The 24,394-nt window shown below is 34.2% G+C and overlaps 1 protein-coding gene across 1 annotated transcript; it reads right to left on the reverse strand.

Annotated features, from left to right (window-relative positions):
* Positions 1–274: 274 nt before the first annotated feature.
* LOC150101462 (cytochrome P450 2J4-like) lies at positions 275–23,368 on the reverse strand. The gene is made up of 8 exons (XM_090400227.1): positions 22,998–23,368; positions 21,803–21,930; positions 17,036–17,142; positions 15,351–15,652; positions 14,162–14,280; positions 9,498–9,753; positions 1,448–1,635; positions 275–629 (listed from the first exon to the last, which is right to left on the reverse strand). Exons 1-8 carry the CDS (start codon positions 23,201–23,203, stop codon positions 448–450), a joined length of 1,488 nt encoding a protein of 495 aa, XP_090256353.1. The 5' UTR covers positions 23,204–23,368; the 3' UTR covers positions 275–447.
* Positions 23,369–24,394: the final 1,026 nt, after the last annotated feature.

Consider the following 24,394-nt stretch of genomic DNA (forward strand, 5'->3'; position numbering starts at 1 on the left):
TATATTTTTTTGTTACTTAACTGAAAAATTGCACTTGTTCCAATTTTTTTAAAAAAATGCTCTCTCTCTCTCTCTTTAAAAAAAAAAAAAAGAAATTGGAAACAATCATCCCTCATCTCTCCATCGCCATCACTAATTCGATGATCAATTCATAATTTGAAAATGTCCTTCACTGCAAATAGTTTTATGTTTAACACACACAAAAGAACGCATTTTTGTGACTGTGATGATGCGAAACTACTGATGTTCATAAAGAATAGTCCTTTATCCCAAGTAATGGTGACAAATACTTTACTCGTTTCGTTTAATTATAAAAATCTGTTGTTCCAAACTTTACAGTGAATTCAGTAGTAAAAATTACTTGTAAACCAAGAGTTCAATATAGAATTCAGATGAAGTTATGTCTAATGAACTCGCTGGGAAGTTAAAAAAAAACCCAGCACATTATTATTGTCTAGGAATTAATCGAACTTTATAATCTTTGGGTTGTAGCGTCAGGCCGAGTTCCGTATCTTCCAGGTTAGGTTTCTCGCCTTTCGCCGGAAGAATTTCATATTTTTGTAGAATCGCTGTAAAATACAGGAAGACTTCTTGGGTAGCAAGGAAATCGCCAGGACAGTTTCGCTTTCCTAGGAATTGAATAAGAGTTAAAATTTAGAGGAGGCAGAAAACTTTAAATTATCAGAAATATAAACCATATTATAAGAAATATTCTTACACCACCTATGAAGGAATGATTGACAATTAAAGTATATTATCTATAAAATTTGAAGTGCATCTATAAACACTTTGATTCTGACTGATGCTAAAGTGGATTCATACGGAATATTTTCTTGTATAAAAATGCTCTTTTATATTTGCATTCCTTTAAAATAAACTGAACACTCTAATTTCTTCTGGATAATTATATAATCACTAGAAAAATCTTCACAAACAATCGAACTATTTGCATTTCAAGCTTAAATTCAATAATTCGAACCACGTGGTCGGAACTCTCCGCTAAATTTCATTCATCTCATTAAACATGTTTTTTTTTTGTTTTTTTTTTTTTGAAATTTAAATTTTATAATTTTTGTTTCTGCTGTATTCATATTGGATTCACGTAACAAAATTGTTTTTAATCATTCAGAAATCATTTCACCTGCTTGCAATTTATTAGAACGAAAATGCTAAAAATATTTTTAGCATTTTAGTTCGAGAAGGAGTAGTCAGTATTACTAAACTTTTAAAAGGGGTACGCGAGTACTAAACCTCTGGGAAACACCGCTCTATAACATTCATTATTACTATTAATATGTTATGTATTGAATATCTAGATATAACAGTACAGAATTTTTCCTTTCAAAGTAAGCAGACTAATTTTTTTTTTTAAATATATATATATCTAAAGTTTGAAAATTGTTGTTCTATAAGTCCAAAATGCTAATAAAAATTTACAAATACATACCGAGAGAAAAAGGCATGTACTGAGGAGGCTTCTTCACTTTTTTCCCTTCCTCATCTAGAAAACGTTTAGGATCGAATTCCATAGGGTTGTTCCACGTAGCAGGATCATGATGGATGCTCCAGATATTGATGATGACTGTAGTGTTTTTAGGAATCTTGTATTTACCCAATGTAGAGTCTACGAATGTACTAACAAAATAAAGAATAATATTTACTATTGATCAAAATATACAAACTAAAATGCTGTTAGTTCGTTAGTAGTTTTTCATTTATATACATTCATAATTTGGAGGAAGTTTTCCTCTCTAGTGAAGCGAAGCATCTCAATTTCATTTATTCTTTTTTTCGTGTATTTGCGGTGATCTAATTATAATTTCTCTATAGCAGTGTTTCTCAAACTTCAGATAATATCCGTAACTCCCTTCTTATATGTTCATTATTACCAAGTATCCCCTTATCAAAATAAAAATAATAAATAAATAAATAAAAATAAAAAAGGTATATTTCATTGTAAATGTCTATTTTATTTGAATTTAGATGTACATTTAAACACACAAAAAAGATTTATTTTTAACAACAAAATTTATAAAGATACTATAAATTTTTACTTAACTGAAATAATTTATCATCAATGAGAAGTGTGAAATTGCTTATGTTGGGATAAAGTTTCTGCAAAATTTGGCTCTATAGTTGTTAATTTCAATCTCAGATGCGGTTCGACATCTATAATCCGGTTCCTCTTCTTCGTCTTAATATCTACAAGGGCCGAAAATCCAACATCGCACAGATATGAACTTGGAAATAGAAAAATGAACCTTAGATCTTTATCTGTTAATTCAGGAAATGCATTCTTTTGTAGCCAAAATGACGATAACGTATTCTCGTTGTATTTATTTTTTAGGAAACCATCAGAAGCTAGTTCTGAACTTTGTTGTTCTTCTAGTGGCGACAGACCCTTTGGCATAGATTTGTTGATATTGAAAGGATATGTTATCCATTCAATAATTAAGATTATTTAATACAGTAAATATATCTGCCAGGTATGCTAATTGACTGCCATTTCCAATTATGTAAAATTTTTTTTTTTTTTCAATTCAAAATTTTCATCAAGAAAAACTTGTAGTTCATTGTTCAAATAAACGAGTAAGGACTTTTCCACGAGAAAGCCAATGGTGCTTACAGAAAGCTGTAAGCTTTCAGCTACTTGTATCTGCTCTCTTTTGTGCGTTTTATAAATCCAGTCTTTAACCAATGATCCATACTTAAAAATTCAAAAGCTAAAGAAAATTATAATATTTATTATAAGCATTATAACTTCCGTACAAACCTATCAATTGTTATTTTAACTAACAACAAATTTTAAATATGATCAAATAATGAAGCACATTGATTAATATCTGCTTAACTGTCTTAATTACATCTACTAATGATTCATATAATTACTTTTTTTATCAGTCGCTATCGCGTTGTTTCAGGCTCGTCATGTACGTTCATATACGAAGCTGAACGAAGATTCACGAGTGGTCGCCCGCGAATTTGCAAACTAATAAAGCAGTTATAACAGTTTTAGCAGTTATAGCAGTTCAAATAAAGCAGTTATCACAATTTTAGTAGGAGAATTCATACATAATATATAATTTATTGGGAAATATATAAAATATTTCCTTTTTTCTTAATAATGATTCCATGATGCATAGTCTAAAATTGCCACGTACCCCTCTGAAGCCCTTTCACATACCCCCGGGGACAAGCGTATCACACTTTTAGAAGCACTGCTCTATAGGATCATAATTGTGATTCTTTGTACTGATGATTTCAAACACAATAATGATGGGAACCATTGGCGGCTCGTACATAGGCACCGCGAACTGCAGCACTGACAATTTTTCTCGATATATAAATATATTAATTAATTAATTTATATTTACTTCAAATGTTTAATTTTATCATCAACAATCCTATACAGTTCTCTTATTTTGTATAAAAAATAATAAAAATCCATCTTGTAGGACGCTAGCAGCACTGTGTTTACCACAGTGTCATATTGCTACGCACACAAGCATATGCACGTCATAGTGAGATGCGAGCTATTAGCGTAATGCGGCACTGTCCGTCGCGTAGTTCCACTGTTGTTTATGTGCAGTTTGCGCCAGTAGTAGCGTTCGTAGTGCTTATCGTATTTACTCCGTCTCTTTAAATATTTGGACATTACAATTAAAGACTGGATTGTAACCGCTACTGGATGGTACCAAAGAAAATGTAATAGGTTTTTTTTTTTTTTCTATCTCAAATGTTGGCATGTCCTGAATAAACTTATTATCTGTATATTATCTGTACTGGTGTTATGGATAAGAGATTGGCTTATGGAGAGATACCAGAAAGTAGTGTATTGAAGAGCAGAGTCCAGGATGAGGCAGGTGACCTGGGCTCGTTGCTTGGGCTGTTATTAATTTGTACATAAATGATATAGGAAATGACTTGAAGGGAAATGTTCAGTTGTTTGCTGACGATGCAAAGTTGGGAAGCGCAATAAGAAATCAAGTCGATGTTGAGAGTTTGCAGGATGATTTAAATGAGCTGGCAAAATATGGACAAAGGGTAATGGATGTCAGTTCAATCTGGAAAAGTGTAACGTTTTGCATTTTGGGGTTAAAAGATTTCCAGCTGTGTACCACATTGATGGAACGGTATTCCAAGAGATTGACGAGGCTAGGGACTCGGGGGTATTAGTGGATAGGGAATTGAAGTTCAGAGGACACATTCCTAAGGTGTCCAAGATTGCGTATAGGATCACTTGGTTATTGAAGAACACACTAACATCCAGAGATAAAGAGGTTATTATTCCTCTTTATAAGGAGTTGATACTTCCACATTTGGATTACTGTGCTCAAGTCTGGTCGACTGGATTCCTTGGAGATGAGGAATTGGTGGAGAGGCCTCAGAGGAGAGTGACTAAGTTGGTGAATGGTGTAAAAAATGCTCCCTATACATTGATAGAGTGAGAGTTTGTGGATTACAGAGGTTGGGTGATAGGCGAAGAAGAGGAGATATGATAGAAACTTTTAAATTACTTAAAGGTTTTTATAGGATTCATGCAGGGGAAATGTTTCAGCTGTGTGATAGTGATGGAAGAACAAGAGGTCATCCCTGGAAATTAAGGAAAAGTGTGGTTAACAAGGGTGGGAGAACTAAATTTTTTGTTTGGAGAGTGGTGAATGAATGGAATGCATTGCCTGACTCAGTTATGAGTGCTTCGTCTGTAAATGGGTTCAAGAAGAGGTATGATAGATATTGTTTTGATAGCTTGGGTCTCCTGCGATGAGTCTTCTGACTCCATGGAGATATCCATATAATAATAATAATAATAATAATTTTATTATTAACTTTTAACGCTATCTAGCTTTTGGAGACTTTTGGAGACTGAGTAGCAGTTCCATCACCATTGGTAGCCAATTAGAGATAGCGGGCCCAAGACTATCACTTATTATAAACAGCAACAGATGAAGAGACTGGCAAACAAGTGCTGCCATGTCTTGGTACGTAACCCTAACAGGATATGTTATTGACTGAAATAGTATGGGTTCCCGCGACAGAGATCGACTAACTAGGGAAATGAAATAACAATAAAAAACGAAAGCATGAAGGGCAGTTTTACAAAACAAAAAAAAAAAAAGAAAAAAAAAGAAAAGATTTTTATGTTGAAATATGCTGATAACTTATCAGGAAAAAAAAACAAATCTATTTATTTTGAATTTCCATCAGACTTTTTTTATTTTAAATTGTTTCAGACAGTTGGATTCTTAGTATTTTTTTGCTACTGAGTGTTAATTTAAATACTATTAGAAAGTTAATGTTAAGTTGATTACTTCCAAGCGGCAGTCTATTTATGGAACCTAGTTCTGGCTACAGATATTCAGCTTTCCTCTAGTGCATACAGCCATTTTCATTCTTCTGACGATGAAGAATTATTATTACTGAGAATCCATCCACGAGAGGTTAGTCAACCTATAGTATGTTAGTATCATGGATGGGCGATAAGGATCTTATTCACATTTGATTTGAAAAGCTGTGCATCGTGTTCCTTGGGAAACACATGTGGTGAAAGACTATACCAGAGGGGAAGCAGTGGAAGGGAAAAACGAAGAAAGAGGAGAAATTTGCTGTGTGGGTTTGGAGTTGAGCTTTAAGAGGGTATTAGTCAGCGGCTGCACACGTTTGGATGGACTTGTAAGAGAGTGGGAAAATTATTGATGCCAATTCTGATGAACAGCGGCCATAGAAGTATGTATAGAAGATGCAGGCCAAGGAGATTGAATGCCTGTTCGAAAGTGGGTGGAGTGTATTTAGTGAGAGATGGGCCATCAATCAATCTAATTGCTCTTGTGTGTATAGAACCCACCATCTCAGATATGTGAGAAGTATTCAATTGGTAGCAGGATCCGAAAGATGAATCTCATGTTGAATAGAGAATTGAGTATTATGAAGGGTAAGATTAGAACTAGAGGGTTCTATTTTGTGGATAACGCAGTAGCGTTGAAGTCGACAATGTTATCCAAACTCCATTAATGACTGTGTCGAAGATCGGAATTGAAAGTAGTAGAGGTTACAGTTCTGGATGTGGTGATTTCTGCTTTTGCAGGATTTATCAAACGAAAAGGAGAAGTGTAATAACCTGTCATAAGCAAAACTGTGCACTGGATTGACAGATTGGAGTAGATTATTATGCATAGAAGGAAGAGAGAGAGAGAGAGAGAGCGAGAGGGAGAGAGAGAACAGCCTTGTGGGACCCCAGCATTAGTTGTATAGACAGAAGACAAGGAGCCATCGACCATCACTCAAAGTGAGCATCTTGTGAGAAAGATGGCTACTTAATTGCAGAAGTCAGAGAGAAGACCGAATGATGGGAGTTTTCTTAAGAGACCTTTGTGCCAAACTCGGTCATATGGGTCTTAACTAAGCCTCTAAGTGAATAGATTATTTTCCTGGAAACCAATGAGTAGAACGTTGTCAGAGCATGTGATGGCTGCATCAAGTTTGAACGAGAGCTTCATTCTTTCTATACTACTATAATAATCTTGTGGTCTATAGAAAGACGTATACCATGGCAAGTCTTGTAACTTTATGAAGGTGCAAACGGTGGTCCGCAGGCAGACTTAAATTAATTAAAAAAAAATATATTTTTTAATTATCCAAACAAATTAAAATTGAATAAGTAAGTAAAAATTATTGAAATCAAATGGATACTTAAAAAAACCAACAAATGGTGTTAGAATGTTCAAAGGCGGAAGCAATAAAACTATATTGTTCAGTTCACCGCTCTTTTATTATTTGTCATTCTGCCTCTAAATTTGTAGCAGCATAATGACAATAATAAAAGAGGGGATGAAGTGAACAATAATATAGTTTTATTGTTTCCGCCTTCCCTTGCTGTTTTGTCAGATTTGAAGTGAACATATGTTATCCACATTTCAACCAATTGCTTGTTGTGTATTGATTTTTATTATTGAAGGTTTCCCACTTCAACAAAGGCTCAGTATATCTTGAGAAGTGTTAAGTGATAGTTGGACAAAGTGTGTCCTGAGTTAACCCCAGTATTATATATTTATATATTTTTCGGCAACGATTTTTAATAATGGAAAAGTGGCTTAGAACTAGGACTTTGAAAAGAAAAGGCAAATGAAACAGGTGATGCTAACCCTAATTGTGATACAAGTGTTGTAACGGCAAGTAAATCTGATACTATTAAAGAAGAAGAAACAAGCAGTTCGAAGAAATAATACAGTAGGAAATATAACAGTTCATATTTGGAATCGGGTTTACTTGTTCGATTCCTATTTCAAATGACCCTGTCGGTCGCAGAATTAATGATATGGCAGGTGACGTAGAATCTCAGTTAATCGAAAGAGTTAAGATGAGAGCCCTTATTATGCGTTATAAATAGACGAGACTACTGATGTTACAAATGATGCGCAGTTAATATGCTACGTAAGATATGCGCATGATAACAACTTTCATGATGATATTCTGTTTTGTAGAACTTTGTCATCCTGAACAACTGGAGAAGAAATATTTCATACTCTCAATAATTACATAATACACAAAGGGATCCAGTGGGGAAAATGTATAGGCTTCTGTTCGGATGGAGCTCGCGCCCTTACAGGCAGGAGTGGGGTTGTTTCTATGGTCAAGGATGTAGCTCCGGATATGAATTGGGTACATTGTTTTATACATAGGGAAGCGTTATCCTCCAAAGGAATGCCACCAGAATTTAAAACTGTGCTATATAACGCTGTAAAGCTAGTTAATTTTATTAAAGTTCGACCGTTAAATAACAGGTTATTTTCAGTACTCTGCGATCAAATGGGCAGTGAATATATACAACTTTTGCTTCATTCTGAAATTCGCTGGCTTTCAGGAGCAAAGTACTAACAAGGTTATTTTAATCAAGGCACGAAGTTTTATTATTTGTAAATGAACGTAATTCTGATTTTGCATCACTCCTTGTTAACGAAGCATGGTTCTCAACGTTATCCTATCTTTCAGACATTTTTTCGAAATTAAATGAACTAAATCTCTCCCTTCAGGGAAATTCTGTTCTTGATGCTTACGACGAAATAAAGGAATTCGAGAAAAAACTGCTGTTATGGATTAGTTATGTAAAAGACAGACAATTTGCACCTTTTCCAACATTGGAATCCTTTTTAGTGAAAAATGATATTTTTGTTGATTCTGAGTTTCGGGAAAGGGTTTGTGAACACATCAAAAATCTGAAACGGAATTTTAAAACATTTTCCGAATAACTTTTATAAGAAATTTCTGTGAGTTCGCAATCCATTTCAGGCTTGCAGTCACGAGAACGACCTTTTGTTATCGAAAAAATAGCAGTTAATTGAGCTTTCAAGTGAGAGTGCACTTAAAATGCAATTCAGTGATCTTTGTTTGGCTTGAATTTGGATCTCGCCTTCAGTGAGAAATGAATTTCCCGAATTTCTGAAGAAGCATTGAAAATCGTCAGCAGTTCTCTACAACCTATCTTTGTGAGAAAGGATTTTCATCGCTCCTTCAAATAAAAACAAAATACAGAAATCATCTTCGTGTGCGTGCCGATCTTCGACTGAATTTGACCAATATTGAGCCAGATATCCAGCAACTCTGCAAGGGCCGAGAAGCTCAACCATCTCATTAAAAGTAAGTAGTAACATAATTAGATCATATTATTTATTTGTTTAATAAAAATTAAAACTTTGTTCAGCGATGATACACTTTTAATCGTTTACTTCCAATTTAATTATGTTTCCACATGTATTCAAAACATGCTTTTAGATTTATTATGTTATAAATGGTACTGTTTTTCCGAAATGTTGGTAATTCCTACTTAGGTTTTTAAAAAAATTACGAAAAGTCAAAACGACGTATAGGGAAATAAATTAAAAACACTATTTAAGTTAAGGGATATTATATCCCATATTGTTTCATAGCAGAATGAAAGATTGGCTATGAAATTCGAAAATAAGTTCATGAAGCCTTTGGCTCTTCATATAATTAGTAAAAACACTATGTTTATTTTTAAATTAAAACTTTAATTCCAACATTCTAAAATGTTATTTTTCTTGCTTTTCTGCTCGCAAATCGTCGATGACATTGTCGAAGTCTATTTCATCACCCAGTTGCTGTTTTATAGACAGTAAGGCAAGATTTCTTAAACGCCAAAAAAGCCTCTGTAACTTAGTGGTCCGTAGAATTCTTTTCAGCATTTTACTTGGCCTTAGAAAGGTTGAGAAACGCTGTAATGTAACATATCATTTCGTGTCTAAAGCTGCGTCACCTTCACAAGCGTGAAATAAAGGAATCCAAATACAATAATTAATTTAATTATATAAACTAATCCATAAACTTTCTAGACACCAGTCTGTAATGCTAAAAACTATATCAACAATTCTAGATAAGTCCCGAATTAAATTAGTTCAAATTACTGTTTAAATTGCAACTACGTTAGCTGTTTTACTTTCACTATGCTATAAGTGTAATTATCAATATTACTAAGAACTTACTATCTCAATCCGCTCAACGGTGCAATTGTTTTCCACCTCTGCATCTCCATAAGATAGGATTCGGTTAAAGGCATGAGAATATGGTCATTCCAGCATATTCTCCTTTCCCTGCCTGTAACGTCGTCAATTTCTTTGTGCAGACTCTTTTGGACATCAGGAAATGCCATCATGCCTAGGATTGCCCAGTCCATCGATACGCGTGTTGTTTCTCCACCGGCGATGAAAAATGCTTGAACATTTCCATTTAGCATATAATCTGAAAAAATAGTTCATAGAAAATTACAGACCTTGAAACAATATCCATTCGGTCTGTTCATATCAAAGAATTGTGTGAGATCGGGTACAGAAACTCCTAGTAGAGTTTGGATAATCAGTATTTTATATCGAGGATATTCACTCAGACGATTTAAGATGTGATTTTGAGGGTCTATTTTTTATAGTAGTCGAAAGAATACACATTTGTTGGAGGTACATTGATTATACTAGACGCTGATTTAGATATATTATCCAAATGCACTAGCATATAAAACAAAACAAGAGAAGATCAACGTAGAAGTACTAAATAAATTAAATATAGCAATTTACAACTTTTAATGCTTTGAGTGATATTGTTGTCAATGCCATCTGTTTGCACTGCGAATTAGTTTCATATTTTTGTTTTGATTGCTACGAAGTGCAGGCAGTTTTTATTTCCTGACATTAATAAAGATTCATAGCTATCATTTCACTTCATATTTCCGATTATGGTTACTTTCATTTTCCTTGTTAGCATACAAGGAAAGTTCTACTTCAAGTAAACACACGTTAGTAGTGATTTTGAATGCAAAGAAGGGGAATGGATGAAGGTCAGCAGAGAAGGAAGTTTAACGACAATAATAAACTGAAAAAAATAGCAAAAAAAAAAAAAAAGCATGCCGCGTCACATGATGGCATTTGTTAAATGTTTTTCCTTTTTTTTTTTTTTTTTTTTTTTTTTTTTTGACGAGCTAAATTTTAATCTAAGCAGTTTCTAAAGAGACTGCTTAGAAGTATAAATACAACTACAGACCATCTTTGATTAGGGTTTCACATGCAAAAAGAAGGGCGTAACTTCGAACAGCTAAGTTGCCGAAAGTCGTTAACAAAAATGAAGCTAATGTTAGAAACAAAGGAGAGGCCAATATATTGTACAGTATTCCGAAAGTTGCATCTAAGATCTTTTTGAGAAGTTTGAGTAAATAAGGCATCTCATAAATATTTAAGGACGGGGAAAAGGCAGCCAAAGATGAGATATTTATGCACCATTGGTGTGTTATTATTATTAGTATTGTTTACTTCCTTTATTTATTTATTTATTTATTTGCTTAGAAAACGATAATATATTTTTAAGCATTAAAAGGATGTTATAGTATATATAGTGAGTATAGTAATGGGTATAATAGTTAACAAACTAGCGATGTTATCAGATAATAGTATACTAATACTAATAAATAAAAATCCCCGATAGCTTGACAACACTGAATCTTAATTGAAAGGGTTTCATAAGAGCAAAGTAACAATTGGTCTTGGATTTACTGTTTATTATTTCTTTTTTTTTTTTTTTTTTTTTTTTTTTTTTGACTCTGTGTGTATGCGAAGAAGTCATTCGAATTTCAAATGAATGGCCAAAAAGTAATGCATTGCTAAAAAAAAAAATAAAAATAAATAAATGAAAGAAAGAAAAAAGAAAAAAAAAGAGCAAGAATGAACATAGAAAAAGTCTCTAAGACTAATGTTGTGTTTAGAAAAAAAGCATGAGTACGAAAGAACCGAAAAATTCAAACGTAAAGACTGTAATTTAATTACTAAAAAAATGCTCGATAGATAGGAAGACGTGATCGTTGAAAATTAATATAGGATTTTTGAAAGAAAAGTGAAAATAGATGACGAACTACAAGAATGATGCTACAACTCCTCAACCCTGCCATCTAGCGGCAAAAGACCAAACTCTTTTGAACGAGTTTGTCTAGCGGCAAAAGACCAAACTCTTTTGAACGAGTTTGTCTTTTGCCGCTCCTTCCTGCATTGCTACGTCTACCATAAGTGAAAATCACTTTCCATTTTTTGTCTGAGAGTTTTCTAAATGCTACAAACAACAATTACGAGAAAGTGATGTATTAATTGGTTATAATCACAAAGAAAATAGCAAAAATAGGCTTTTTTTTTTGTAATTCATTTCTTTGTTTCTCATGCTTCCATTCCAAATGCTATTAAGCCGTGCAAATACAATAAGTATCGTATTTGCTAACACACGTGTTATACTTTAGAATGTAACCACGCCAAGAAAAACAGAGAAAAAGAAAAATAATATATAACAAGCACTATTGCGAATAAAAATCGAATATAACAAAATATGATATTTAAATTTTCTCAATGTCTCTTTTCAATTATGTGTGTTTCAAAAATTCGAAAATTATCAAGAACTTCATTCATGGTTAATAATAAATACTTTTCAAATGTGCTACGAACACAAGTCGTAAAACTTCGCATAACTTGAGTAGTTTTAACTTAGCGTTCTTAGCTACTTTCTATTATTTATTTATTATTTTTATTTTATTTTTTTTGTGGGCAAGGCTTCATGTTTTAATTAATAGCCAGGTCAGAGACCTTGCTAATTCGTCTGCTGTCTCTAATTTGGAACCTCTCTAAATTGAGTAACAACAGCTGGTTTCCAATCTGGTTTGTATAGCGCAAGTGATGGTAAAAAATGCGTCATCTACTTAATGCCATCTGTAGTTAATAAAACCTGCTATCCACAGAAGACGGCAGAGAGGAACTGAGCAGTTAATTTTAATAAAGAGTTCATCGACACAAATCACGCTGCATATTTACAGCAGTGACGCTCAAATAAATCAAATAAATCCAAAAAGTTTGCAAAATGCTTTTGATTGTTCATAAAAGAAATTATGTAACCAATGACACAAAAGTATGTATATATAAAGACAACAGCGAATATTAAATACTCCACTTACAGATTTTTTTTTTTTTTTTTTTTTTTTTTTTTTTGAGCAGGTGCATATACTGTATAAGCCTGACTGCCAGGTGGTTATGGTCATCTCTCATGAACCTACATTTGGTTCAATTCCTACTGTGGTACATCGATAATGGTTTAATTTAGGTGGTAGATCATTTTTGACATCACCGAAAATAATTCGCAAATGTCTTTATCTGATACTGTTATTACAACTTGAAGTGGCTCAAAATTATTGTTTGTAGCAAGTGTATCTGTTGCGGAGATTTAGAATATTTTTGTGGCTGGGATTAACACATTCATGAACTCGCGCACGCACATGCACGCGTATTTCAAAATACGAGCATGTAAGTATGTAGGTATGTTTAATCATTAATTCATTGAGAATAATGATTCTGAATGAGTACAGTCCTATCGCTGTGAAAAAAAAAAAAAAAAAAACACTAAAATTTGAAACTGATAGTATTTATACTATTTTAGTTCATTTTTAACATTATTTATTCGGAAAAGGATTACGTTCTTTCTGGTATTTTCCGTATACATTGCAGCCTGGTTGGTGGAGTGAAGAACGTTTCCAGTTTGCAACCTGTTAGCTCCAGTCTCACGCCCAGATATTTGTTTATGCTTTTAGCTGACTGATGATTTTCACTGATTGGTGTGGAACCAACCTTGCTTTCGGTTGCCTTAACACTTTCATTGCCAAGCTGAAAATTGGAATTTCGTGTGGTGGGCAAATTTTTTTTTATATGTTTGTTTAGTTAGCGATGTCCACGCGATAACGCGTGATCGGCCGTTTGGTGAGAACTCGCATCGCGTGATATCGTTCATTGCCAAGCTGAAAATTGGAATTTCGTGTGGTGGCCAAATTTTTTTTATTTTTTTATTTAGTTAACGACGTCTACGCGATAACGCGTTATCGGCCGTTTGGTGAGAACTCGCATCGCGCGATATCGCGTGATTGGCAATGAACGTGTTAATCACGAAAAAAGTCATATGCCATATCCAGTGCACAGTTTATCTCACCCTGAGTTTCACCTAATATATTAGTAGTGAAATATATTAATATGTATATATTAGTGATATACTGTACATATACTAATATATTACTACTAATATACATAATTCATGCCACAGCGGGATTCGAATCCAATTTGTAGATTGGGAAGTGCTATCTTTGGGTAGCGCTTCCTAATCTGCATAGGTCAAGTAGATGCTATCTTCTTGACATTTGCGTGCGGTTCTTTTGTATCCGCCAATCATTTTAGATTTCATACATTACTTTTTCATCTCTGTTCAGTTTGTAGTTGCCCTTTTACATGAATTAAACAGCAGTAATCTGATTACATTCCTTGAGCTCTTTAGAGCGCACGTTATACGATACCTATACGTTAGTTATACGATGGTAACAAAATAAGACTTTCACATTGACTTGCCGATTGCGTTAAGGTCCGCACTTTTTCTCTCTTTGTCCAACGAATTGGAAAATTAGTGGGAATGAACCCACCTGTTATTGACGGAATAATATAAGTAAGAAGCCTGATGAAAAAATTGACGAAAAAATTGAGGAAAGCAGTTGTGAATATTTAACAAAAGCATTTTGGAGAAGCGCTCATCTAAACTCGAAATATTTAAGATAATACTTAAGACCACATCTGATATATAAAGAGTCGGCTACCTGTGAATGTGGTGTCCGGATCCACTTCTCTCCTTTTCTTCATTTCACTCAAATATTCACAAACGTAGTCAGTGGTCTGTCGATTCTCGAGCTTTGTTTTTTTATTTTCAATTTCGCTTCTAAAAAATAAGAAATGTTACTAGGTTTTAATATGAGATAGATATTAACATAAATATAGGACCATTTATGACATTAAATATTTTATTTCGAATAAAAATAGGATTTCAAAGAGCCAGTGGCGCATCCAGAAGGGGAACCAAGGGGCTCTGACCCCCAAAGAAAAAGGAAAAAAAAAAATAGAAAAATTTTTCAAAAATCTTTTTCTAATTAAATTTTTTTTTGTTGTGTCGTGTCTTATTAGCGATCATTGCAGATGCTCAGTCATAGGTCGCATGCGATGCGTAGTATGTATTCTAAATCGTCTACTCAACTCTTTCCCCCCCCCCCCCCCAAAAAAAAGATTAAATCCTGGGAGCGCTACTTGCAAAGAGCTATGTTAGACAGCGAGTCATGTATCCAGCTGCTGCCATTTTCAAAACATAAAGTGCGATGGCAGATGTGCCGTTCAGGTTAATGACACAACATTCTGGTAATAAGGGAAGAAAATACCACATAATTCAGCATAAGTACAACGTAAATCAAGTGTGTAGCGTAACACTGACCTAGTTATAACTTCACATCACTTCTTTGGAAGCAGTCTTCTTATATTACTCTCATCCACTAAAGATTGTAAACCGCATTAATACCATGGGTGAATTAAGGATTTCGTTTATGAATTTTTATATATTTTACATTATTTATTTATTTTTTAATCAGGAAACCATCCTCTAGAGACCTACTTCAGGTCAAGCCACTTCATGTCTCCAGTAAGTAGGCTTGCAATAAGTTTACTAGCAATTATTTAAAAATAAAAAAGTAACGTGAAATGCAACAGTAATCACTGAAGTCTAAATTTATTCTTATATTTTTAAATATTAATTTAATTTAATTTATTTTATATTGTAAATTGCATATAACGCATAACTATATTAGAGAAAAACACCACACAAGCACTGGATATAACCCTACAAGAGCAACAGCATATACTAATATATAATATAGACATATTGTATTATAATATACTATAAACAGGTATGCATACTATTTGAATTCCGTAAAGATTCATGTTATTTATTTCAAAGTATCTCACCTGATCAAGTCATTCAGTATCTCAAGCTTGTTAATTAGATCATAAATGTGCCCAGTTTTCATCCATTTTAGGATTTTCAGCAAAATTGGGATGAATGTAATGTAACTGGTTTGTTCAAATAACTTTCCCGCTGTAGTTAAACTGTCATCAAGGAATTTCCGTTTTGGATCATCATAGTCTAATCCTTTTCCAAACAGTAAGGTCCACATATTGTTAGAGATACTGGGTGTGATAATTGGCTTTAATACAAAAGGTTCTCCATTATGCTTGTCAACAGCATTCAAAAATAAGGCGATTTCTTCCTAAAATAAAATAGTAAACAAAGTGAAGTCGTTGAATCCAGTTTTTGTCTGTTTACAAGTGAGGTCCAAATGAAAAATATTACTAGAAATTCGCGCAAAAGTATTGTTTCAAAGTTTAACCTATGTAAAAAAAAATTGAATATTTATATAATTAAAATAATGCACATTTTAAGAACTTGACAATTTTAAAACCTTTCTGAAGAATACATTTTTTTGCTACATCTTTATACAATACACCCTCAACAATGAGAAGTTTTTAAATTAAAGATACCAAGAAATTATATACTTGGTTTAATCCTTTATCCAAGTATAAGCTGGCAAAGGTTGGTCGATTGGTAGAGCCTCTGCTACTAATGGCTCAGTTAAGTAAGTTTGAGCACGGTTAGTAGTTGGAAGGGGACCAATCGTTCGATGCTGTTGGCACACTCTCCCTCGATGAGTCTTTGGACTCCCCGGAGGTGTCAAATAATAATAATAATAATAAGTATTTTCAGGACTGGGACAACTCGTGGCAAAGGTGGTATGACTTCAAATCACGTGCCTTAGTATCCCATAATGCAAAGCACATCTGCTTGCGGACATGTATAATGCTATGCATTATAGAGGAAGCCTCACTACGCAGACTGGTTTCTACCTTTATTGAGGTGTCGTCAACTTTTGGCAACTCGTATGTGAAAATATGACTTCTGCATTACTTCAACCTTCATGTCACCTCTGGGTCTGGCTCCCACTGATGAGACCTCAATAAAGGTCGAAACAGGTCTGGGTAGTGACCCTTCCCATAATACATAGCATTATACATGTCCGCAAGGAGATGTGCTTTGCATTATGGGATACTAAGGCACGTGATCTGAAGTCATACCACCTTTGCCACGAGTTGCCCCAGTCCTGAAAATACTGCAGGCGCAAACTTTGTTTGCTTACACTTGGATAAAGGATTAAACCAAGAATATAATTTCTTGGTATCTTTAATTTGTAGTATAATCAAGTGAAAAACTTTCAACAATGATAAGTTTTTGATCTAGTATTGTAATGCACTGATCTTTTGAAGTTTGATTTAAAATCAGTTTGCTATTTCTCCTTTCAATTTGTACTAAAATTTCATTCACCTCAAAATAGGTATAACGTTTTATACCTATAGAAAACATATACTGTACTGTACAACATGCTGTTTGTATCTGTGACTTATATGATTTTTAATGTTAACTTGCAAGAGCAAGATACCAGAATATATATACTATTAGAAAGATATTACATATTTCAAATATCTTAAACAGGATAAAAAAAAAAAAAAAACTTTCTCCTTTTTTTTTTCTCCACACACACACACACATGCACTCTTAGATTTTAAATTCATGTTTAGATAATAAAGCAAGTGCTTACATGCATATTATCTTCCATTCGCTGAGTGCCCATTCCAATATTTTTCAGTGTATAATTCGAATACTTCCTCTGTTCTTTCCATTGATGACCATTAACAAAGGATATACCTAACGTTTAACAAATAATAAAAAGATGACAATAGTTAAAAACGAGCTACATGTAAAAAAATCTTTTAAAAACCAAACTTGAAAGAATGGCAGATGAAAAATAAAACACAGCATTCTAAATCGATAACCATTTATATAAAATAAATGATCTTATAGTCCTGGACTTAAGACGGAGTTCAGTTCCAGTGATTATAAGTCGAACAGGTCGTAAACATATATCTAAATATATGATTTCAGACTAGTGATTTCAACTGAAGTTGAAAATAAGAAAACCGACTGGAGAATATACGTGACATGGATTACCTATCAATAATATTAAACAAATAACTCTTGCTGTCTATTTTAAGGAAGCTATTATGACGATAACTTTTTTTCATATTAGGGGATATCCGCTTCTTATTCATGACATGTATAACGCTGCTAATATTTCTTAAAAACTGAATTATTGTCCAGATCGACTCTAGGGTATCCAATATCACGAAACGTTCGCCTCTGGTCCTGTTCTGTGTGACTAGTGTTGCCAAATGAAAATGACTAAAAACAGCTAAATCTTAAAAAAAAAAAAAAAAGCTAAAAAGGAGTTAAAAATAAAAATTTGAAGATAAAATTTAAAAAGCAGTAGCTGATACTTTTAAGTTACTTACTTTATTCAAGTTGAAGTGACACTTGCATATAAGTGACTAAATACATCTTCCATGTGGTCTTCTGGGCTTAATTCACCCACGTTTTCACTTAGATTTTCAGCTTTATTATATGTGGCCATCGTTCCAATATTACTCAGTGTAGATGCTGGTAAATTATATTCTGTACAGCACTTGTTGTTACGCCTGAGGCTATACTTGACTGACAAAATAGCTGTCAGCATTGACAATTCCATCTTGTTTCTTAATTTAGTTTTAACTACATTCATGGAACTAAAAATTCGTTCAATTTCCACATTAGAATTTGACAGCATTAATAAATTTATTGCACACTGAGCAATTTCTTTAAATGGATTCATTCCACATGCATCTTTATGTTCTCGTACTTCAGTTCAGAATAGCTCAGTGTTTTCTATATTTGTCCATTAATTTAAGTGGATAGTATTGTACTGGTATTCAGCAGCAGCAACGCCTTTTTCTGTTTTCAGCATTATTTCTAAGACGGGAGTAACAGGTTTTTTAATATGTTTTAGGGTATTGTCAACAGAAAAAGAAGACACCATTCGTAAAATATTCAAGTTTTCAGGCAACCTTTGCTTAAGCTGTTTGAAGAGACCAAGAAAAGACTGTCTTGCTCTGCTTCTAAGATTTCGCTCATCATTTTGCATTATTTTCTTTTGTATCATCAACTCTGAAATTTTTCGTTCAAATCTGTAACCAAGATTTGGAGCGGGATCCAAATAGTCATCAATCTCTGACTCTAGAGGGTCGACTGTGGATGATGGTAGCACTAACATATTAGCAATAGAGCGAATGAAACGATAAAGGTCTTCAAATAATCTCATCTTATTCGCACTGTTAGATTCGAAAATTTTGTTAACTTGCTAAACTTGAACTAGAACAGGATGCAAAAATAAAAGGTACAACAGATTCCTTTGATCTTTGTACATCTCCCACAAAATTTGAGCTTTGTAACATTTCTCAATCACACTCACGACTTCGAAGTGAGTTTTTAATTTCAACCACTGGGTGAGAATTCTGTCTACTGCAGGTTCAATGGAGAGCCACCTTGTTGCACAACAGCAAATAAAAATTCTAATTTTCTTGGGAGAGATTCTGCACAAGTGTGAGACATTGCCAGTTGTAATGAATACACATCTAATTAAAATTAAGGAGGGAATATATGCCTTCGGTAGTTCATAACGCCATTATTGACACCAAACATAACACTGACGTTGTCTGTACCAATTGCAAATGAGATTTTTAATGTCCAGTTTCTTGGTCAAGAGCTCTTTTTTCAGTGCAGCCACTAGAGCCACAATACCACACTTTTCTAGAACCACCATGCTCAAAATGTATGCATAATTTTGTTGAATTTCTTGCTATAATAAATGGCCATTCCTAAAATCTTATTCACTGTGATATCATTCGATTCGTCTATTAGCAAGCTGAAATTTTCATCTCCAATGTCCACAATTAGATCTTCTTCAAAATGCTCACTTAGAATATTCTTTACAATTGCAGAGCACTTAGTTCGATGCATTTTTACCTTTGGCATAATTTGACTGTCTGGGATAATATTTTTTCAAAGATCTACTAGATGATTGCAACTATTGAATGATGAGTGACAACAAAGAAATAATGCTAAACTATCTTCAAAGTTCGCGGTCACATCAGACTTTTTCACAAGCATGTTTGTAATAGGAACAGCCTTATATGGAACTGCAGCAAGATGTTTCTTAGTTTAACGCTTCACACATGAAAGCTTACAAGCAAAAATTTAGGAGGGAGTAGTTGCAAAATAGGAATATTTGGTAAGCACTCCCTCCTAAATTTTCGCTTGTAAGTTTTATTTTTCTCTTTGTCATTTTTGAAGAAGGGTATGCGACTCTTTACTGCAATGAATTGCGATCAGTCTTTTGAAAACTTCCCACTCGCTATCATAACTACCAACCAGAACATTGTGCAAAGATTAACTTGTAGCGGTGCTATCAACTTTAAGGTGACAAAATGGTAGGCTGTTTGGGCCACGTGACCGACTGAAATCATCATGAATTTGAAACGTGTACGATGCTCGCACCAAACGTACAATACAATTCCTTATCAAATGCGAATATTTGGAAAACTTTCGAAACAATTTCTTTAACAGTAAGTTATAAAAACAACTAAAAAGAGCTGAAACTAGCTCTGAAGGAGCTAGATTAAAATTTTTGGAGCTAGGGAAGAAAAAAAAGAGCTAGGTCTACTCCAAAAGAGCTAAATTGGCAACACTGTGTATGACTGGTTTTTAGGAAACAAAACTCATTAACCCAAAATAATGATAAAATCACTATAAAAGGAATAAGGTTATACCAACAAAAACATTTATTTATTACTTAAATATAAAGAGCCAATAGGCTTCATTTCGGCGATATAAACATTATTTAAATCAGATCAGAACTTTACCACCTTTGCTGCGAGTTGCCTGAGTTTGTACTACGTACTAGGACTACTTGCATTAGCTCACGCTAGTAATCGCCGATACTTTTATAGTTTATTATACTATATTCGGCACGAAACTCTCTGATTCCAATCTTTGAGTTTCTTATTCGGTTTAAAAACAATGTGGGATTTAATATCCCCTTAATTTAAATAATGTTTATATCGCCGAAATGAAGCCTATTGGCTCTTTATATTTAAGTAACTTAATAGGGCACCTTTTTGACAACTCGTATAGCAGAGTATATAAGTTCTTTTCGCTATACCCTTTGGTATTAATTTGGTCTAGCTACTCACGGATGAAGCCTCAAAAAAGGCTGAAACCGGGAGATGCTAATATGAGCTCGTTCTTTTAAGGTTTTTGTCTTAAGGGAGCAATTTGAGGGGAAAGCAATTCTCCGGGGAAAGTGTTCTCCGGCACGGCCCGGTGAGGGGGCTTTGTCGGTGAATGCTTTTCTTCGGAATATGAGTGGTTCTGCTCGGTAGTGGTGGTGGTGGGTGGAAGGCCATCACTGCGTGGAGCCAACGCTGAGATGGACGGTCTTTCGCCCACAATTCAGTGGCCTAGGGATCGTCCGAATTTTTAGAGACGGCTTTACTTATTCATAAGGCTGAACCCGGTGAGATGCTAATATGAGTTCGCTCTCTTAAGGTTTTTGCCTTAAGGGAGCAATTTGAGTCTCCGGGGAAAGTGTTTTCCGGCACGGCCCGATGATGGGCTTTGTCGGTGAATACTTTTCTCCGGAATATGAGCGGTTCTGCTCGGTGGTAGTGGTGGTGGTGGTGGGTGGAAGGCCATCACTGAGTGGAGCCAACGCTGAGATGGACGGTCTTTCGCCCACAATTCAGTGGCCTAGGGATCGTCCGAATTTTTAGAGACGGCTTTACTTATTCATAAGGCTGAACCCGGTGAGATGCTAATATGAGTTCGCTCTCTTAAGGTTTTTGCCTTAAGGGAGCAATTTGAGTCTCCGGGGAAAGTGTTTTCCGGCACGGCCCGATGATGGGCTTTGTCGGTGAATACTTTTCTCCGGAATATGAGCGGTTCTGCTCGGTGGTAGTGGTGGTGGTGGTGGGTGGAAGGCCATCACTGAGTGGAGCCAACGCTGAGATGGACGTCTTTCGCCCACTATTGAGTGGCCTAGGGATCGTCCGAGTTTTTAGACGGTTTTACTTATTCATAAGGCTGAAACCGGTCTGGGTAGTGACCTCCCACCATTATGTAATAATAGCATACATTTCCTAGGAAATGTGTTTTTACATTATGGAAAATACGAAGAATAGCGATCAGAACTTTACCACCCTTGCTGCGAGTTGGCGGAGTTTGTACTACATAGTAGGACTACTTGCATTAGCTCACGCTAGTAATCGCCGATACTTTTATAGTTTATTATACTTTATTCGGCATGAAACTCTCTGATTCCAATCTTGGAGTTTCTTATTCGGTTTTAAAAACAATGTGGGATTTAATATCCCCTTAATTTAAATTTATTTATTAATTTTCTTCAGTTGAATAAGCTGAGAAATTCTGTGATATTTACCAACAGCGTCTGGTATGAGACCGAATACCGAATGGGGTGGTTTATCGAGGAATGCTGTCTTATTAAGAGCTTCTTTTGCTACTGGAAAACTGTTTAGCACAACCACATACTTCTGTCCTAAGTAAAGTCTGAAATTAAATGTAATATATGATAAAATGAAAGATGCACACAATTAAACAAGTATAATGAAGTAAAACTAAATTTTCAAATGAGAAAAATTAGTTTAAAATGTTAAAAAAATTTTCTCGAATAGTTTTAATGATTTAGAAGCAGCCTGCTACAAGACTTGTTATGGAAATCGTTGAAAAAAAAAAAATCAGCTAACACCTTTTATTCCTTTATAATGAGTGGGCGGGCCGCTTTAGCCCTAATTGTTTGGAGACTGAGTGACACCTGCGAATTAGAATTGGAGACATTTTCCTCCATCACCTGAGACTAAATAAAACAAACCATATTAAATTGAGTGTACCACGATCTTATATTTTTGTGCACTAACAAAGACTTTTTTTATGCAACAGTAACCAGCCTAGTGTACAAAGGAGGGGTTCAATTTTTCCTTTTCTTTTATTTATTATTAAAAAAAAAAAAAAAAAAAACTCAAACAGCTTTATTAAAAGAGCAACCCGTAATGTTGTTCTATATAACAGAGGTTGTATCTCAAAATTCAAGTCAATAACGTACATAATGCGCAGAAAGCTATCCTGGAGAAATCGGCAATTGCAAATTAAATCACTGCGAAATGCTGAAAGTTTAAATCATACTTTGATTAAAATAAGATTGATATTTTATTTGATAAAATCGCGCACTTTACACAGTTTGCGAAATCATTAATCTTCATCCCTTTGAAATGAAATTCAAAAGAATGACGATACTTTTTTTATAATTATTCCTAATAGTTTATTATAACTGATTTAATTAACAGCAAAGGAATCTGGTTTTGCAAAACAAGCATATTTTAATACGGTTTGTAATTGAGTCTGCAGTAGTGCCATCTGATGGATGGATACAGACAGGAGAGAAACGCCTTTAGCTTAACTTGTATACGTATTTATCAACTCGTCTGACTTACATATTAACAAAATTGTAAAGGCTTGTAAGAATAAATATACGGTTTGCTAATTAATCTGTCTAACTTCAACGAAATTTAAACGAAAGATCAGCAGATTTATTTTCAGATTCAAAGAAAACAACTTACCCAAATATGTCTCCATATTTTTTCGAGAGATTGCAAAAGTCCAGATATGGATGATTGCTAAGAAAGGGGAAATATCCCACAACGGGAATACTCCAAGGTCCAGGAGGATATTTTTGTCGCTTGACCACTAAACGATAAGTAGAATATACGAGACATAATGACAGAGCAATAATCCACCATAGCACAGGCAAACTGTCTAGCTTCATTGGAGATACCGGAACTTCTCAAAATATCTATAAATTCAGTTGACGATGTAGGATGTAGTATATTTTATAAACAAGCGTTTAATATGCAATGAGGCTGCGCAAGCGTCACTATAAGCGTGGTGGGAAGCCAGTACTTGCTTACGCAAGTACAGTATTTTTTCGTGCATTCGACCTTTGCCATTTACATCGGGCGATAGGACGTTCGCTTGGTGATGGATGCGAAACTAACTGATTGCACTTTGAACAATTTTTAGACATTGCGGTTTATTCGCAGTTGGTTATTTGTGATAAATCGAAATAAATATAATAATTACAAATTTTAAAAGCTTCATAACATTTTTATGGTGTCGTGCAAAATATAATCATGACGAAGGCATTAAAGAAAAATGATATGATGCGAAATGTATGGAACTATACACAGAATATTAAAAAAAAAAAGAGTTTTAAATTCTGTGAAATAATCACATGTTCATATTACTGCATGGAAGCAGGAAGGAAGATTTAGAAATTTCCCGAATTAAGTGAAGGAAGGAAAACAGACAAAATTAGAAACGTGTTTATAAGGAAATAGCTAAGCATGTTTTCTCCAAATGACAGCAGTGAATGGCCAGTGAAAGAATAATCAATATTTCCACTATGGGGGGGGGGGGGATGAAGAGGAAGATGGAAGAAATAATGAAGTTGGAACAGACTGGTCTTTGAAATGTGAAGAGACGACGAACTACTCAGTTTATCTTATAAAAAAAAAAAAAAATGTTTCGATCGGATATTAACAGGCAAACAGAAATAGGGATTACAATATTTCCGCATTTCCATTTTTCCGTAATAAAGGGGATCTACTACATGTGTGATATTAATGTACATGATGAGTATTATACAACCTTTACAGGATTCAATAAAAAGTGTATGATTATTGTTCTGTTGTTCTTAAAGGTGCTCCGCTCCAAATGAATTCCAGGAAGACTTGATTTACAGCTATGAGGTACATCACGTCTGTCATCGTTTTTTTTTTTTTTTAATTTATACATTTTTTTAATTTTATTTATTTGCAGGTTTGCATAAAAAACCGAAGTGCTGGAATAAAAAAAAAACTTTCACTTGTGTACTATAGTTTATATCTCACCTTCACACGCAAAAATCTCTTTATAAAGATTGCTCGCGTCCTAGGCAAATGCGACAACGCCTTCAAAT

The sequence above is a fragment of the Typopeltis vanoorti genome, chromosome 11 (genome assembly GCF_054136105.1).
Source record: "Typopeltis vanoorti isolate ZY-2024b chromosome 11, IOZ_Tvanoo_1.0, whole genome shotgun sequence".
Taxonomy (NCBI): domain Eukaryota; kingdom Metazoa; phylum Arthropoda; class Arachnida; order Uropygi; family Thelyphonidae; genus Typopeltis; species Typopeltis vanoorti.

Excerpts from the sequence above, each read along its gene's own strand:
- LOC150101462 (XM_090400227.1), bottom strand. The coding sequence starts at position 23,203 with ATGAAGCTAGACAGTTTGCCTGTGCTATGGTGGATTATTGCTCTGTCA. Across the intron at positions 21,931-22,997 it reads AAATATGGAGACATATTTGG|ACTTTACTTAGGACAGAAGT; the intron begins GTAAGTTGTTTT and ends ATTTAATTTCAG. Across the intron at positions 15,653-17,035 it reads GAATGGAAGATAATATGCAT|GAAGAAATCGCCTTATTTTT; the intron begins GTAAGCACTTGC and ends ATTTTATTTTAG.